Raw genomic sequence first — 17,861 nt, 5'->3', positions numbered from 1 at the left:
TACTCATAGTATCTCACAATGCATCTGAAAAAGTAGTGTACAACCGATGGTCAGTAACCAAGCAATATATACCATCATGCAATGCACCCGTGGTGAAAGACTGAAAAATGATGCAGAGAAAATTACCCATGTAGTGTCCAAAAGTGTTTTTCAGTTTTACTGATGAGCTTACTACATTGTCCTCTACACAGAACTCCCTGGATAGTGAGCAGGGAGGAGTGAATGAGCGAGTGATTTTGGACACAACCATGGCCAGAACAAGTTTCTTCTCCATTTTCTAGATCACCAGGGTGAGGAGTCCCACCCCATCTGATTGGTTGCCTGAAAAGGAGCTACAGTGATGACACTGGCTCCTTTCTGAAAGGTTCAGATATGGACACATGGCCTTAAGATTGGACAGAGATATCAATACATATGGATAATGTTGCTCTTTGTCTGCTGGGTGTGTAAATACACAACTGATTACAAACACATTAGCTATAACTTCTTTAAAGTGATAATATGTCAGTGTAATTTATAATATATTAAATCCTTTTTCAAATGTTCAGATATTTCAATCTGGACAATCTGATATAATTACAAAGTAAAAGTGTTTGTGAAAAACCAGAGTGAGAAACATTATACAATTAAAACACCTTTTTAAGTGTAGTCACATTAACATTTCAAACTCAACTTGTTCACAGCTTTGTTGATCCAAAGCTGAGGAATATCAGTATTTCCACAAGACGGTGTGCTGTATTTCAAGGGTTTGATCAGATTTTTGATAAACGGTGGCACGACATACAATATCAGCCTTCTCCGTCTGTGATTAAATACACCAGCAGCTGCCATCTGCTGACACTCTGCCTCACTGGTGAATCATGAAACAGCGCCCATCTATTTCTGAGCCCACTCACCATCTCTACTGCAGTCATCAGCCAGCAGGCCAGTCAATACACAGCATCTGATGCTATTACCTTCTGCTCTCAATAGGTCACCATCATCCGGGATCTTGATGTGATGTGCAACAGGCCCTGTTTTAAAGGAGCAATTTGTAAGTTTTCCTCTTACTATACAGCATAGTTAGCATTAATAGACTATTCATGTGTTTGTTGCATGCATTTTCACCCTACCAAATGAATTGTGTAAACATTTTATCTAAATTTATTTCAAAAAAACAAGAAATTTAGTTTGCTAACATCTGTAGGGAGTACAACAACCTAGGTCATATATTGATTTTGAGCACATTTATCCTGCTTAACCAGGAAACAGGTAGAGTCCCCCACCTTTATGTGCCTTGTGAGGTTTAAGATTAAGCCCCCAGTTTTTTAAGAGAGGGACCAGTTCTTATTCCAATGTATGTCATCTTATTTGGCGGCCAGTGAAAAGAAAAGCCACTAGGTGGAGCACGGTATTTTAATAAGTTCACTTTAAAAGCCTGATAGGTGTCCAACTTGTTGTAGACATTCAAGCACACATGGGATGGTGTATTCTATCTCAGCAGAGTACAGCAGGGCATTGTCCAAATAAAGATACATTTTATGTACTGTGCCTTTAACATTAAATCCCCTAATCGCTAAGGTAGCTCTCATAAGCTCTGTGAAATAGCCAATCCTAACAGAAGGGGGCCCAAAGCCTTAGAGGTTTCCATGCTCTAATGGGGGATCTGAGCAGCAGGAATTAGTAAGAACAGTTGCTTTAGGGGACAGATAAAGCTATTTCACCCAATCAATGAATTCTGCACCAACTGCAAAATTTTCCATAGCATAGTAAAGGAAGAGCCATTCAACCCTACCCTATGCTTTCAATGAGTCCAGAGATACTATCAAATCCCTTTTATCCTTATCCTTCTTTCAATGTTCAGGTGAGCCCTGAGCCACATCTAAGTTATGCATCTATAGGCCTAGACTGCTGGGGGAACTCCCATGATGCATTGAGCATCTCTCTCTCTCTCTCTCTGCATTTATATCATACTACTGCATGTCAATAACTTTGTAATTTCACTCTGCTGTAGTTTGTGCTTCTCCTCTCTGTGTCTATCTCTGTCCTCACCTATCTATCTATCCATTTATCTATCTATGACAAAAAAATACCAACACAATAAATCATGTTTCAAAGGATGTGACAGCCATTTTGAAGAACAAATACATTCACTTCAAGTATATTGTTGCAATGGAAACATTGCTTTTAATACTTTAGTACTAATTCTGTACATTTACTGTTACAGAATTTCCATTGCAGAACTTTTACTTGTATTTTTATATTTTAGGATGACCATTTTTGCTAAAGTTAATGATCTAAAAACTATTTCCATCAATGCACATTTCATATCCCACGTTCCATATCCGCTCTAACTAATTACATGTTTACTTTTCAACCTATTTGTTCCTTGTTTTTCTATTTTCTTATGTCTGATGTGCCCTTAATAAAGCCCACATTTTATAACAGCTTGTATACAGTAAGCAAAATTTACTGTACTGTATGTAACCAGTACAGTACAAATATGAATACATCTTGAATCAGTCTCATGGGGAAAAAAATAAACACCTGTAACAACATATTTGTCCAATAATTTGTCCAATAATTTTATTTAGTCCTGATATAAACAGCATTTATTACAGCATGTATTGACTAGGCAGCAGGAAAACTTCAAAACAATAACAGCAATAATAAATGATGGAAAAATCTCCTATTTCATGAGGAAAAAAATCAATAAAATATAATGAAAACATTCACTTATAGGTAGTTGGTTGCCATATATTTTATCATTAACCTGCAGTAAAAAATATATAGCTTCAATATCCAGAGATGAGATAAGTGCTTGCCTTTTTCCTGCATTTTTTTTTCTTACTTCTTACTATCAAAAGGCGAAGTGTATCTTCAGCTGCTGACACATACTGCCACCAACTGGTTCTCATATATAACTACAACACATACTGTTTATAAATAGGCACTCTGCAGACACACAGTGTAAATAAAGAGGCGCAGTAACCTAACAAATAAGCTGCAGGTTATTTTAAAGGGTTTAGATTACGTGAAGCTCTCAGCACAATGGAGCAAGGAGCCCCACCATCAGGCACACACTGAAGATTAGGTACAAGGGCAGTAAAATGGGTCTACTTTTAAGTAGTCTTTGGTGTAAGTTACAATTTGTGAGGATACATTATATGATCTTCACCCCTCTACTATCACAGCATTACTGTACAGACTTTTCCACTTTTCCAGCATTTTGATTCAAGAAGTTGAGGCACATCGACTGCCTACAGTAAATAAGGCTAAAAGAGTGCTTAGTCAAGCTAACATGCAAAACACCCATTGGTTCCAGCTTCTCATCGGAGCACTTCTGCTGCATGTTTAATTTTTATTTTATGTAAATAAGTAAACTTAATTTCTACAGCAGTTCTACTTTCAAAACCAGAACTATGAGGTGCAGGAATTTGAGAGCATCATTCAGTTATGAATACTCAGCTGCAGAAAAGTTGGATAAAGGCTATCTGGTCCTTTTTACTCCTATGGTTGTAACCTGAATATTCTGAAGACCTGGCCTTGGTCTCTGTTAAATTGTGATAGTAACTTTTCACTATTTTCTGCCATAAAATGTCATATACTCAGTTTATGATGATATAAAGCACAAACATATCTATTATATAATTTGCTCCTGATTATGTTCTTCATCAATCAACCTACTGATGACTCGCCTCAAATTATTTCAGAACTACATTCTTTACATCTCTGTCAAGCTGCAATCTCCGCGGCTGAAAAATGAATAGCTAATTTCCTCCTTCATGACAACTGTGTAGGGGGTGAATTGTTATATAACTCACCCATTTAAATCTTATTAAGGGTTAAACTATGCATAATTGAGGACATGTCGCTTAGAGTGACAGGTGTATGCTTCCCACAAACCAACATGCACGAAATATTGACTCCACACACACTTTCATTTTCAGATTAGCCGGGAGTTAAGGTGGAGTTTCATTAGAATATTTGAATAAAGTTTTCTAATACAACTACACCCACTACCCCATCACCCTTCAAACTGAACACCCTCACCCCATGCCTGGGTGTGTAATGGCTTTCTTCCTTTACAGCAGGCTTCAGATTCCATTATTTTTCATGTTCTGTCATACAGTCTTTAACTGTGAAGCACTTGGCAAACTTCTCCGTCAGCAGCTGGTGTAGCCTTTGGAGAAATCCTGCCAAACGTGCTGCAGTTGTGATGGCTTAAAGCCATTAACAATTATGAGTTTAGAAAAGGCACACCTGTTGTACTCCAAGTTTCTTATTTCAAACAGATTCCTGAGGGTCAGCAGACTGAAGGAATACACTGGCCGGATACCCAGCACACGCAGACATAACCCCACATAGACATCCTCCAGAGGGATCATCCGGACAAACCTGGAAGCCCAGGAGATCCTGGCGGCCAGGTCTGCAGAGAAGACATACCCAGCTCCAGACACATATGGAGGGAAGCTGTCTTCTGGGTACTGCTCCTCTGATACATACCATTTACTGTTACTGTCCCTTCTCGGCCTGCCATCATTGATCACCGATCCTGTCATGAAGCTCTGTCGTGGGGAGCTCCTCAGCCATCTGATGAGGTAGAACACATTGACGAAGATGTCGGCATCCACCTTCATGACGTAAGAGGCGTTTGGGCAGTGGGTTGCCAGCCAGTTCATCATCATCATGGTCTTGATTGTCAGATTCTGGTAGCTGTCCTGGAAGTTCATCTGGATGATATCTGCATGTTTCCTGTTCTCATCTCCCAGCTTGCTCTGTATGCTTGACAGGTGCCCCACCTCAGGGAGCCCCATGAAGAAGAGAGTAAGAGTGTCCTGACTTGGTGAACCCCATGTTTTCCTGATGGCCTCCCTTGCTTCAGCTTCCTGAGGAGCAACTGGAACCATAAGGACCAGGAAGGGGCTTCTATCCTTGCATACAGCGGGCTGGTTGAGAACATACGGGTACGTTTCAGGGGATATGACCCTGTACTCCTCCTCAGTAAGGGGGCTGAGCTTTGGTAAGTGTTTACTCCGAGTGCTCACAAAGATCTGAACAGACAAGACGAGAACCGCTGACACGGCGAGTAATTTGACTATCCTCCAGGAGCAAGGTGTCCTCATTGCCTCAGAGGAGAATCTCCTTTACTTCACCGGCGCGTTTCGGCGAAGGGCCTTTCTCGTCTTTTACTAGTCCGACGCGAAACAAGGAGTTCCTGAGTCCCACAGCATTCCTGTCGAGAGGGCAGCGGCCACTCCCAGCAGGGAAACCAGGAAACGGATATCTGCCAAAGACGGCAGTGATCCAGATGTCCGACTGAAACTGACTCAGCGGGCGGCAGAGAGAAAGCTTTACACGGTGTTCATGATGTCTCATTATTATTAATGCTCTTATGCATATTTCTGACGGAGGGACTTCAAGTAAAGCCGCCAGATGAACAACTACAACAACAACTACATAATAATAATAACAATAATAACAATAATATTTCTGCTAGACGTTGACACGCTCTGTAGATATCAATCCACCCATCCATTATCAATTCAATTCAGTTCCATTCAGGTTTATTTGTATATATGTAAATCATAATGTACATTATCACCAGCCACTTTACAGGGTCAGGTGGAGACCTCACTTCTATGGCAGCTGTATCTGTTTTGACACTCCTCCACGAAGCGTGCACTCATTACTCTGGTAAGTACTGTACTCTGTTTATTACATTTGTTTCTGAGGATATGACTTGATGTGAATATCACAATGTGGTCTGAATATGATGATTTGAAGACTTGTTTAGAATCCTGTTGTCTCTGCCACTAATTGTTAATTCCTCTGCAGACATCTAGTAGATACTTGTTAGTTTTGTGTGATGGTGTATTACATTATGTGAAAGAGAGAGAGTAGTAGTCAGATAATCTGGAAGTCATGAGAGGTTATTACTAACTTCTCAGTATGATGCATCAGTTGTTTATTCAGCACATTCAAATCTTGCTTATTCATTCATTCATTCGTAGAATCTCCATGAAAACTTAGCAAACTCTACTACTGAGGAAGACCATGAGTGACACTGTGTCAGCTTTTCTTTCACAGACATAAAAAAAGCTCTTCAATATCTTCCTTTAAAACAAACTGTTTATTGTAATACAGTTTACAGAGAAACACCTGTTGTTCACCCAGTTATAAACAAACGAAACAATAAAACAAACTTAATTTACACAGGCATTCTTTAGAGGGTCAGTGGTTTAGTATCCTGCTATAGCAGGGGATGGGGGCAGGGGGTTGTGGGTGTTGAGGGGTAGAAACAGTAACTAGTTCTCTAGTTTTGGCCTGTTCAAACACTATTTTCAGCAACATATGCATTGAGGCCTTACTATATCAGTTGGAATTCAATGGGACTTGGCCTTTTTTCCATGTTTTGAGCATCAATATCTTTTGTGTCAACAACACATAACATTCTCTTGTTCCACGTATACAGCATGTACTGTATTCACATTTTGCAAAAAGAAAGAAAAAAACTATGTAATCACCGCATGTCATTATATACTGAATAATAGGTCCTGCCTTGGATTCAGAGGAGAAACAAAACTAATCAAAAACACGTCAGCTTTTCTTTTTTTCTTGTTCTTTAGCTTTTAAAACACAATACTATGGTTGTAGCATGATGCCTTCAGGTGCTCACATAATGAATGGAAACATTGCCATCCAGGTGGACATGGGAAACACTTTTCCACAGAATAGTTTTTTTCTCTTTACATTTCCATCTCTATAACTTCAGATGTTGGCTTGTGTTGAGGGAGATGAGGGGACCTGGGGAGGATAAGGTGACACTGACACAAGTGAGGTTGCACAAAGACAAACAAATGGCAAGTTAGATGGAAATATCTGACATCTCAGTAGTGCCATCTGAGGAATATCCCTTTTTAAATGTTTAAATCAGATGCATACATGTACAGTGCTGTACAAGGAACAGGATGATAATCCAACCGAATTATCACTGTTTTATCAGTTTTAGCAAAGAGGCCCTGATCCTAAACAAGACCACATTGTACTATAAACAGCCTTTTCTATAATACCCCAAACGTGGCTTAGATGTGAGATAGGGAACTGTATTAATTACTGTACACAACATAATGCCCAAGCTGCACTCACGCCTCCCCACAAATGCTGCAACACAAGAGAAAGGACCAGAATCAGGTGAAATGGAGTTGTTTGTGCTCTCTTTGGTGCGTGAGTAGAATCTGCGTGGGCTTGATTTTAATTCCAGTTTGTAACATGCACATTGATTTCAGCACTGGCAGTATTTCCACGACCGTATCACAGGGGAAGGGGGTTATAGAGTCGAGGCTGATTTCTGAGAAAATGGGAGGGTGGAAGGTTTTGTGTGGAGGCAGCAGGGCTCTTGGCAGTGGCTTTGGTAGCTGCTGGGTGGGTGGGTGTGGGAGTTGAGGTGGTTTATGGGGAGTCCAGACAGAGTAGTAGCAGTGTGGTTGTTAGTGGTGGTGGTGGTGGAGCTTTCTGGATCGTTTATGATCGTTTCCTCCTTCCCTCCAGGTTTCTGAAGTTGGAAGGCCTGATCTTCATCTCAGCAAACTCGATCGAGTGCTCGTGGCCTTTCCAGTGGAACCAGTTTACGCCCTGAAGAAGAGGACATAGACAAATTATGTGGAGGCCTTTAGCCATGTTCCTGTCACAGATTTTTATTACAGCAAAAGCAACTCTGTTGCCAGACAAAAACATTAATACCAGACAATTTTGGAAAACCTAGACTGTGTTCAGTACCAATGTTTTAAAAAATTCTTGCTGTCAACAGTCTCTGTACATGGCAACTGCTGTTAGAGTTAAAGTTAAGGGAATGGCCACAGTTATAGCAAATAAACAATGTTTGAGTTATTGATAGGCTGTATTTACATTTCACACAAGAGGTTAACGACAGGCTCACCATAGATATGTACAATGTAGGTTCTGATTTTTAGTTTAGCATCTGATTTCTCACCACCACCACAACTCTAGACTGATCGTATCGTATTATGTATTATTATTATTATTATTATTATCATTATGTATTATGTTTTTAACAACATTTTCTTGTGACACAGTGATGGTGAACTACGTAGATAGTTATATAACTGGAGTTACATCCCAGCAGAGCAGCTAGCTTTGTTAAATGTGTACTACTGAAGAAGAGAAGATAATTAAATCTTCCCTAAACTTGCTTCTTGTTGTCTTCACCATATAAATGCATCATTTTTACCAGGAATGGGGGAGGCATGTCCCCCTCAGTTATATTACAGGTTGATTTTCTTACTGAAGTATGTTAGAATAAACAGTCTTATCAAAATTTATTGATTAAATACAGTATAGAAAACCACAAACGAGAAAAAACAAGTGGAACTAACTGACCAATCAGAATTGTTGTTTTCACAACACACAGGTGTATCTTTACATCTCTGGGGAGCCACTAAGCCTGTGACCCCAACACAGTTAGTTTCAGAGAACTAAAACATTTGGTTTAGGTTAAGAGATACAGAACAGACACAGAAGTGTCTTCAGGGGAACAATTTCAGAATCACCCTCTATTTTGGAAAAATTCAATAACCGCGTGGTGAGCTCTGTTGTATGCAGCAACACTGTACCTTGCTATGACTGTTGTCTCCATATCGTCCCATGAGGTTGACACGGTGACAGTTTTTATACCAGAAGGCTCCCTTGTAGGACAGGGCACAGTTGGTGACTGCGATGTCATTGTCGTGGTCGTAAGTGGAGAATGGACGACCGTGGTGGTAGGTCATAGAGTCACCTATAAAGACACACAACAGAGAGAGAGAGTCAGCTAAATGACCTGTGGTTAAAAATGTGTGACAAATATATAGTGAAAAAAGCCCAAAACTCTAATACTGTTATCTGTATAAGAAAACTTATAAAATAATGAATAAAAAGAATATATTACCCAACTTAGCAGCACTAGAAATACACAGACAATCTCAATACTTCAGTTTACCTTTTTATTTTCTCCTGCTGACACACTTTGGCAAACACACAAACGTTCGCATCAATTTCCCCTCTGAATCATATTAAACTAATTCTGTGCACAGCTGAGATAAATGCATCAAATCTTAACATGGTTCATCACTAATGAATCCAAACATATTTACAACGTAGTAGAAGGTAAGCTGGTCACCAAATTAAAGTAGGGTTTTTTCCCTATTTAAACTACTATAATCTGAATAATAACATCATACTGTAATCTCAGTGTTTTGAAGTTTGTATGTGTGTATTTGTTTAAAAGTTTTTGTTTTTAGGGTGGGATTTAATGTCATTATGTAATTTATTTTTCTCTCCTTTTCATGATGAAGTGTTGTTTGTATATTATTGTTTATTGTGGTAATAAAGTTCATGCTGCTGGAAATTCTCACTAGAGCATCAAATGTGTATTAATCACTGAGCCTTTTCTAAAAAAAAAAAAAAAACAATCATATACTTGTAAGCAGTGTAAAAGATGTCTACAGCAGCAACCAATGGGCATGGGGCTGAGAGCCACAGACAGGTCCTGAAAAGTATTGAGAGATGAACTGAAGTGTTGTGTACATGTTTGGCTGCGGGCTACAGAAGTCAGCTTTACCTGCTGTTCCACTGTATCCTCCTACGTGGACTTTGTAGCGGGTTCGAGGTTCAGAGACAGAGAACTTGTCATACTGAGCGTAGGCTGTTTCTCCTTTGTCTCTCAGGTCCACTCGCAGCTCATACTGACCTCCAGCTGTGATCTTATGTAAGTTGGAGAGACCTGAGTGAGAGAGGAGATTATATATAAACTGGGCAAATAACATTGATGAACAACTGATGAGCATTTGTGATACATAACGTAATAATACATTATTTTACATTTAGATAACAAAATATATAATGTTAAGAAGACAAAATAATATTTGATGGCTGATAACTACTTGGATTCAGGTTTCAAGGTTTACCTGTGCTATTCCATTATTTAATATGTTAAATTAATTTAGTTTAAGTGTTTCATGCCTCCTACAGAATATCATATAATTTATATTATCCAATGAAACAGAAGTTCATACACTTATTGGAAATATTGCCATCAGTGTAGACAGTCTGATTGATCTGTGAGCTGTGTTTATATATTTTGCAATGAACATATAATCAAACAAAATACATCATATGAGCAATAGATGACAAAGGTAACAGTGAATTCATTTTGTATAAATCACCTTAATTAATTGCTGAACCTATTGGTATATTACCATATCCTTATGTATTGTGATCTCATGTTTGATAGAAATTACCGAGCCAGAATTCATCATTCATGTCACCGAAGCCAGCTGTGTAATTCTTCCAGTTGCGGAAAAATTCCAGTCGACCGCTCTGGCGTCTGAGGAAAACCTGCAAAGAGCCAAACAACAACAGATTAATAATGTGACATTCTGCTGTTCTGTTAAATTAGCTGTATGTGCAACATCTTTAGAAGCACAACCTTTACACATGGGTTTTCAAAACCAAATGAGATTTTCAAGAAGCCAAAGAATCTTGAAAATATTCTGGACATTTTTTTCACAAGAGGGCAAACTCATTTGAAATGAACTGGCACAGAGGCAAAGCAGATCGTAGACTCATATATCCACAGGAATGAGTTGTGGGCGACAAAATAATGAGCTGAAAGAGGGTAAAATGCTCCACGGAGCTGAGGAGAACTGCAGGTTTGGGTGATAATTCTCCGATGGTTTGTCACTCTGAGTGACACCTTTTACATTACACATAGTCATTTGACTTAGTGTTAGTATTGAAACAATGCAGTTTTCAATGTTGACACATGTTCATCACATTTGTCCCCGTTAGCCGTTGACTTACAATCCATCCGCCTCCATCGCTGCTCATGTCGCAGTAGACCTGGATAGGCTGGCTCTCATCTCCCCCCAGATAGATGGTGTACAGGCCCGATGAGGTGTCACCGTTCAGCAGGGCCTGGGAACAGTCTCTGGGGTGTCTGTACAGCACACCAGCTACACACACACACACACACATACACAAAATGATGATGACGTGGACTAGATAATGAAACAAAGGATAGTGAATTGTGTATGGGGTAAAACAAGAATGTGTACAAGTATGCTGAACAGGTTGGTAAGATGGTGGCGCTAGTGAATGCAGCAGCGGCTCGGCTCGCTTGACTGAGATTTTACTTGACTGAGATTTTACTTATTTGACTTACTTAATTGACTGAGAGTAGCCAAGCAAAGTTTCATTGTACTGTCTTGTATAATGACAATAAAGGATCATTCATTCATGCTGGAAAAAGTCTCCTTAGATCTAACTCTCGATGTTTACTAATTATGCTAATCTTTTTTCCAGTGGATTCTTACATATTTTAGGAATTGTAAAAATGAAAAAGTCACACTGCATTACTGATGAAGGTATTAAAAATACACTAACCGAAGATGGCAGAAATATGTTTGTTTGATACTACAGATCTACAGACCAACAGCGGTGAAACCTGTGTATGAATCTACTCACTTGTGGTGAAGACAGTAGTGATGACTCTGCTTCTCTTGGGACCAGCGATGGCTTGCAGCCTGACTGAATACTCTGTGGAGGCGCTGAGCTGAGCCATGTTGTATGATACAGCAGTAGGACTCAGAACCACCTCCTGGTGGAGGAAATATGTTCAACATATATTTCTTTTTTTTTTTCTTATATAATTTTAAGGCACAACTGGACAGTTAGACCAATATCGATGGAGTCCTGGTTTCTACTCACCCGGATGGTGCCGTCGGCAGACTCAAAGCTGAGAATGTATCCTGTGATGTCAGCGCGAGGCGGCTTCCAGGTCAGCATGCAGTTCTCTGTCTGGATGTTAGCGGCGGCCAGATCCTGAGGGGCATCCACATCTAAACATATTCATTTAACACAGTCATTTCAAGTAAAATCATATTGTACAACTTTAATTTGATGTCACTCACAAAACGCAGTTGCAGCTGTAGGCCGCTCGCCTGTTAGAATGCTACTTTAACTGTACTGTGGTTTGAATAACGATTCAGGCCCCAGAATAGAAACCGAGCCACTTTCAGGGAGGACTGCTCACCGGTGGTAAACTCAGTTGTAGTGGCTGCACTCTTGGCCAAGTCCCTCACAGCATACACCTTCACAGTGTAGTGCGTTGCTGGGGTCAGAGAACTCATCTCAAATTCTACCACATTCCCAGACACGCGCTCCATCACTGGAGCCACTGGAGCGACACAGACAGGGAAGGACAAACAAGCAGGGTAATATTATTATTATTATTATTATTATCTAATGTACAGTATCTGTGTTTATCCATATATCTGCATGTTTTAACACTACATACCTGAGTCTGCACTGTAAGTGATGACGTAGCCGTCTACAGTGGCTATAGCGGGCTGCCAGAGCAGTAGAGCTTCAGCGTCTGTGATGTTGACTGCAGTCAGACCACGAGGCTTATCCAGAGCTGTTCCGCACACACACACACACACACACACACACTCAGTCAGCGTGAGTTGACCTTACTTAAACATCTTCCTCTGGACACGGCTGTTGTGTTGGGTTGTGTTGGAAGGAAATGAAACCTCTCCAGATTTAGCCATGTGGTTACTTGAACACAAATTACTAAACACGCTTAATGAAAACACTTAAATAAGACATTGTTACTGATGTATTTGAACTAACTGGTTGCTTTGACAAACTCCTTTTAAAACCTTTTACATGAGCTGTTGATCATATCAGTGCTGCACGTATAGTAAGTTATACAAGCAAATTTTTGCAGCAATTTTGCTTTAAGACAATGAATGAGTGTGTGTGTGTGTGTGTGTGTGTGTGTGTGTGTATGTGTGTGTGTTATGGTTTTCCATGAGCCTTACTGTACCTGTGGTGACACTATCTGACCCAGGCTCGCTCTCCCTTTGACCCTTGGTAGCAACAACGGTGACCTCATAGGTGACCCCGGGTGTCAGGTTTGGCAGCACAGTGTGAGACTCAGAGCCGTCAACTGTCAGTGTTTTAGCATTACCTGTGAGTCAAAACAACACACAAAGGTGACTGTAGAAAAAAGTTTATATTTTTGCTTAAATTTGTGTCTGCATTGTATTTTACATCATCATGGATTTTGTTGTCAGCAGGTGCCTTTCTGTCCAGTAAACCTTTATTATGGTGATTTCAGTATATTCACAGTGATGAAAAGTTTGGTCTGAATATAAATAGACATTTACAGGGTAAAAACAATTCTCACTCCACCTCCTGTTTTTTCTGTCTACTACACTGCTTTTGTGTCAAACCTTAAACTTGACATCTAGGGTTTAAATATAATCTACTTAGTTACTAAACCAAATTCAAACTTTAAACTAGTATATTACATTACTAGTAGTACAGGAATTGATGATGGGGACATCATGATCAGAGACTTTACTCTCATCAAATAGCATTATTTGCATAATTTTCTGGTGATTATTTGATAATTATTTCTTTTCTCTGAGCACCTCCAATAGAAATATCTAGAATTAGTCACTAGGGGGCAGAATCAGTCTATCAAAAGGTTTGCCCTGCAGCTGACAGAAGGTTAAACTGACTGGTGGAAAAACAATGACAGAGTGGGTAATTTTCAGCAATAACCTGGAATATAACACTGAGCTGATTTCAAAATAGGTTGTACTGTGATCCATTTATTGGAAGACGACAAAGCATTAAATCTTAGAAGCAGTTTTTCTTGATGTGAGCAGCTGACAGTAAAACTTTTAGAGCTGTGTATGTTGTTTAGTATTTTACAGCGTGGTTGAGCTATGGGGGGTTTTCAAGTGACACTGCTGCAATAAGCAGCCAGATCTTCCATGTTTCAGTTGTGAATGACTTACCCACACATGAGGACACTGACCTCCATGAGCGGGCACATAAGTGACCCTGTAGCTATCCACCCGAGCTCTTGGAACCACCCAGTGAACAGTGGCAGATGTGTCAGTGACATCAGAGAAGCGGATGCCCTTGGGTGAGCCCAGGTCTGGCACAAGCAAGACAGAAACAGCAGGTGGGGGCAAAAACAGACAGAAAACAGATGGTTTAGTCAATATGTGTAAAACCCTCTTAGCATGGCGAGGAGTGGAAAACAGAACATACAGTATATGTGTCACTAAACTGAATGAATGCACAGCATAGATATATTATAGTGAGTAACTTCAGCTTTGGAATTAAGCAGCAGACAAGACACACACATATTCTGTTATTGTAGCCAGGACAGATCCACCACTGAGAGACATTCGTTTTAGAGCTGAGAGAAAGAGAGTGTGTGTAAAAGAGAGCGAGGCAGACAGACAAAGTGGGCCTGGGGAGGCTAGGTCCCATGGAGACACCCTTTCCGGCTAACAGCAAAATACAGTACCTTGCGTGACAGACCTGGGGAGATTAACTTGCCCCCATTTCATGGACACACAAAAGTGAAACATGCACTGTGCAACCCAAGAGTAAAGCCCAAGGGAGGACAGGGGCCACAGCCATAGACACCCATTCTATGTGACATAGACAACTGCCCCTCCACCTCCTTTACAAAAAGAAACACTGTGACACATGGGGCCAGGCAGTTAGGGACTGAGGACTGAATGAAGACAACACAACGAAAGGAGCAGAGTAAAGTGCTGAGTAAATGTCCTGAGTGGGGGTCGACTGCTTTAAGCTTTAAAGGGCCTTTTTTGATAGTTTTAAGCTGCTATACTAATATACAAATGCAGTTCAATATTCAGCATCTTTACCTTTGACCCTTTTTTTTAAGTCCAGAATTATATTCATTACCGGGTGGACAAACATTCAAAACAGCATTTAGACCATCATGGGATACTGGATTTTGCAATAAAACCAGAATAAAACTAGAGTAATTATGCATCATCAATATAGCTGCCTCTTGATCATCATTTCACCATTCTAATATCAGTAAACCCATATATAGGTCAGATCAGAACAGCAGCCCGTATGCTGCCAAGTGGCCCTCTACTCTCCTCTGGAACCACTCAGGAACACTGACAGACAGGTTGAAACACATTGACACAAGGCATCAGTCACCATCTCTTAAATGCATAAAAGAAATTGTGTTAAAATTGACAGAAGACAATTGGTTACCAGGGTAACCCAAATTCTCTGAAAACTGAGTGAGGTATCTCACTATAGGAAGCGCCCTCCAGTGTACCACTCGTGGAAGCTCGACGCCCACCACGTCCGTCATGGGACAGACCACTCATCTGAGCTACATGATCCAGCATGCATCCCTTTATAACAGGGCAGTGCTGTGACATACAGGGTAGACCAGGGTTACCCTGGGAACCAAACATTCTGTTTCAAACCTCACTCGATATCTCGCTATGGCCCACTCCTGGATTGCGTGCTCTGAAGGCGACAATACCTCGATCTGAGAAGGTTGACAGCACAAGCCCTCCCCGTGGGCTAGCACGCAATTAAGATTAACTTACCCTACAGAGTGTGCCAATGAGGGCACTGTCACGTGCACGCTGTAAAACCAGACATGTTTGTGGGGAGCTAGCAACCGCACAGACATCATTCACAGAAAGGCCCCTGAACAGGGCCCATTGGGTGGCATTCCCCTGTTGGAATGAGCTTGAATGCCCTCTGGGGTCTATAAGCCACTACGCTCATGTACCAAAATTATTGCCTCCACTACCTAGTGCAACAGACATACAACGCGCATGTGGATGGTGCCATTGCAGCCTGAATAGTCTCAATCACCCTCAAAGGCAGAGCCCACTCAATGAAATTCATCCTCTCACTTGCCAGGCCCAAAGAGCAAGAGGCTTGGGGTTGGGATGAAAATCTGTCCATGCGCCTGTGGTATTAAGTCCCTGCGCAATGCCAATAGCCAAGGCTGGCTGTGGAGGAGTCACACTAGCTCCGCCACCCCTGCTCTGCTGGGCCAGTTCAGGGCTGGAATCAAAGGCAGCCACTGCTCCCTAACTCTGGCCAGCACTGGAGCTGTGAGGCTGAGAGGGGGGAATGTGTACAGTAGCAACTTTGAAGCGTGAATGAGCCAGTGCATCCACTCCCAGTGGTGTGTCCATGATTCACAACAAAAAGAAGAGAGGGCACTGCATGTTTTCGCACAATGCAAAGGGATCTACAGGAACACGGCTGAATCTCTCCCACACCAGTTGAACAAGGAGACATCAGTAGTGAACACATCCAGGTCTCTCCAATTACAATGAGCCAACAGACATTCTGGGGAAACCCTCACTACTATTTGCCTGATATGACGTTGTACGTCCAGGATTTAGGACACCCAGCGCTGGTAATCCATCCTCAGTAATTGCTGAGGAACAACACAAATCACTGGGGCCATAAGTCCAGTCGAGTGCATACGGACTCTCTGGCAAATTTTTTCACTCAACCTTGTGACAGAAAAGCATGAAGCCCAAGCTGGTCAGGAGGCATAATAGCACATTAGTGTCCCTCTCTGTTTCCCCCTACTGAGGACACACAGGAGAAAATCATCCAAATAAGCCCAGACTCTGAGACCCATAGCTTGCACAGGGTTTTGAGCAGCTTCAAAGCACTTGCTGAATACCCTCATGGCGAGTGAGCCCGAATGGCAGAGTCTGATAGTCACAGGCCATGACCTCTGAAGCTTTCTGCGCACTGCATAGAAATGCAGCCTAGAGGTGCTTATGTGAAAATAAACGTCCATTAAATGATCCTGGGGGCGGAGCAACAAGTGCCTCTTCACACCTGTGAACAGAATGAACATGGTGGGCCGTTGCACAGCGATGACTGGGGCATTCTCCTTCTGTTCTCCTCATGGCAGAGAGAGGGAAATGCTGATCTGGCGCAGAGCAGAGATCTCTCTCAATGGTGACTGCTGAGCCTCTGTTTCTGCTAACCACAGCTATGAAGTTGTGGTGGTGGTGGTGGCTGTGGTGAAAACTATTTTTTCCCCAATGCTTCTGGCCCTGAGATCATAGCATAACTGGTCAGTAAACTGTAGAGTAGAAACCCAGAGTCTGGACAGCTGAAGAGCTTACAGTAAGTGAGTTTCACAGGGTAGAGAGCCAGAATGCAGGTAGGGCTGCAGGTAGTGATAAAAGGGGATGGGCTGGATCATGCATCTTAGATGACTGGTCTGTCCCCTGACAGACATGCTGGTAGTGGACCTTCTATGATTGGTCAGGCCAGAGGTTGCTTCCCATAATGACATACTGAGTGAGGTTTGAAAAAGGACCTTTTTCATTTTGTAAAATAAGTGCCTTGAACAGATACTATGACACCTTGTTACTAGATTAATAGACAAAAGATACGTGATATGAAAAACAAGTGTTAGGACACAGGTATTAATGCTTTTTTCATGCTGTTACCATAAAAGACAAAACTGACAACATTGGCTACACTGACAAGACCAGTCCAGAGTTTCAGTTCACAGCTCTCAGCTCTGTACCTGTTTTCACCCTCTCGATAACAGACTTGGAGTGTTTTCCCAGAACGAGCCCAAAGATTTCGATTTTGTACTCTGTGTCCTCAGAGAGTTCTGTCATTGCTGTGCTCCGCTCTTCGCCGCCCAGGACCAGCTCTCTTGGTTGGCCTGGGCCATCAGCCTGGCTGACCATTATCACAAAGGTGTCGAAGGCATCCTCTTCAGCCATCCAGGCCAGCCTAAAACTGTCGGGGGCGACATCGGAGACTAGGAGAGCCTGCACCTCTGGTTCGGTCTCTGAGCGACAGGGGAAAGTCAGTTTTCCTCCTCTGTGGGACTTAAGAGTGCTTTGACATTTGAGGAACGTGACAGTGAAAAGAGAGAGTATAGTCTAAAAGCTAGCATTGGTTATGCGGAAGCTTAGCGTCAGTCAACAAATAAAGCTTGGGTTTGCAGAATAGAAAGA

The 17,861-nt window shown here is 41.5% G+C and overlaps 2 protein-coding genes across 4 annotated transcripts in view; both read right to left on the bottom strand.

Annotated features, from left to right (window-relative positions):
• Positions 1-2,539: 2,539 nt before the first annotated feature.
• On the bottom strand, positions 2,540-5,226 carry b3galt8 (beta-1,3-galactosyltransferase 8). The gene has a single exon (XM_071481915.1). It carries the CDS (start codon positions 5,103-5,105, stop codon positions 4,146-4,148), a length of 960 nt encoding a protein of 319 aa, XP_071338016.1. The 5' UTR covers positions 5,106-5,226; the 3' UTR covers positions 2,540-4,145.
• Positions 5,227-6,091: 865 nt separating this feature from the next.
• Positions 6,092-17,861, bottom strand: part of tncb (tenascin Cb) — a 50,243-nt gene continuing 38,473 nt past the window's right edge. For 2 of the 3 annotated variants that reach the window (XM_071481913.1, XM_071481914.1), the window contains 11 exons: positions 13,871-13,993; positions 12,869-13,012; positions 12,335-12,454; positions 12,071-12,214; positions 11,746-11,876; positions 11,503-11,635; positions 10,840-10,991; positions 10,278-10,374; positions 9,599-9,760; positions 8,613-8,776; positions 6,092-7,614 (listed from right to left, as the gene is read on the bottom strand). In XM_071481913.1, coding sequence (XP_071338014.1) covers positions 7,504-7,614; positions 8,613-8,776; positions 9,599-9,760; positions 10,278-10,374; positions 10,840-10,991; positions 11,503-11,635; positions 11,746-11,876; positions 12,071-12,214; positions 12,335-12,454; positions 12,869-13,012; positions 13,871-13,993 — 1,481 coding nt within the window. In that variant the 3' untranslated portion in view covers positions 6,092-7,503. Of the gene's footprint in view, positions 7,615-8,612; positions 8,777-9,598; positions 9,761-10,277; positions 10,375-10,839; positions 10,992-11,502; positions 11,636-11,745; positions 11,877-12,070; positions 12,215-12,334; positions 12,455-12,868; positions 13,013-13,870; positions 13,994-17,419; positions 17,693-17,861 lie in introns of all 3 variants that reach the window. The other variant, XM_071481912.1, reaches the window with a different exon arrangement.

The sequence above is a fragment of the Trachinotus anak genome, unplaced genomic scaffold, assembly GCF_046630095.1.
Source record: "Trachinotus anak isolate AG129_WGS33_773 ecotype Australia unplaced genomic scaffold, CSIRO_AGI_Tana_v1 ptg000008l, whole genome shotgun sequence".
Classification (NCBI taxonomy): Eukaryota; Metazoa; Chordata; class Actinopteri; order Carangiformes; family Carangidae; genus Trachinotus; species Trachinotus anak.
The sequence above is the reverse complement of the archived record's forward strand: the minus strand, read 5'-3'. Positions and strand labels throughout refer to the sequence as shown.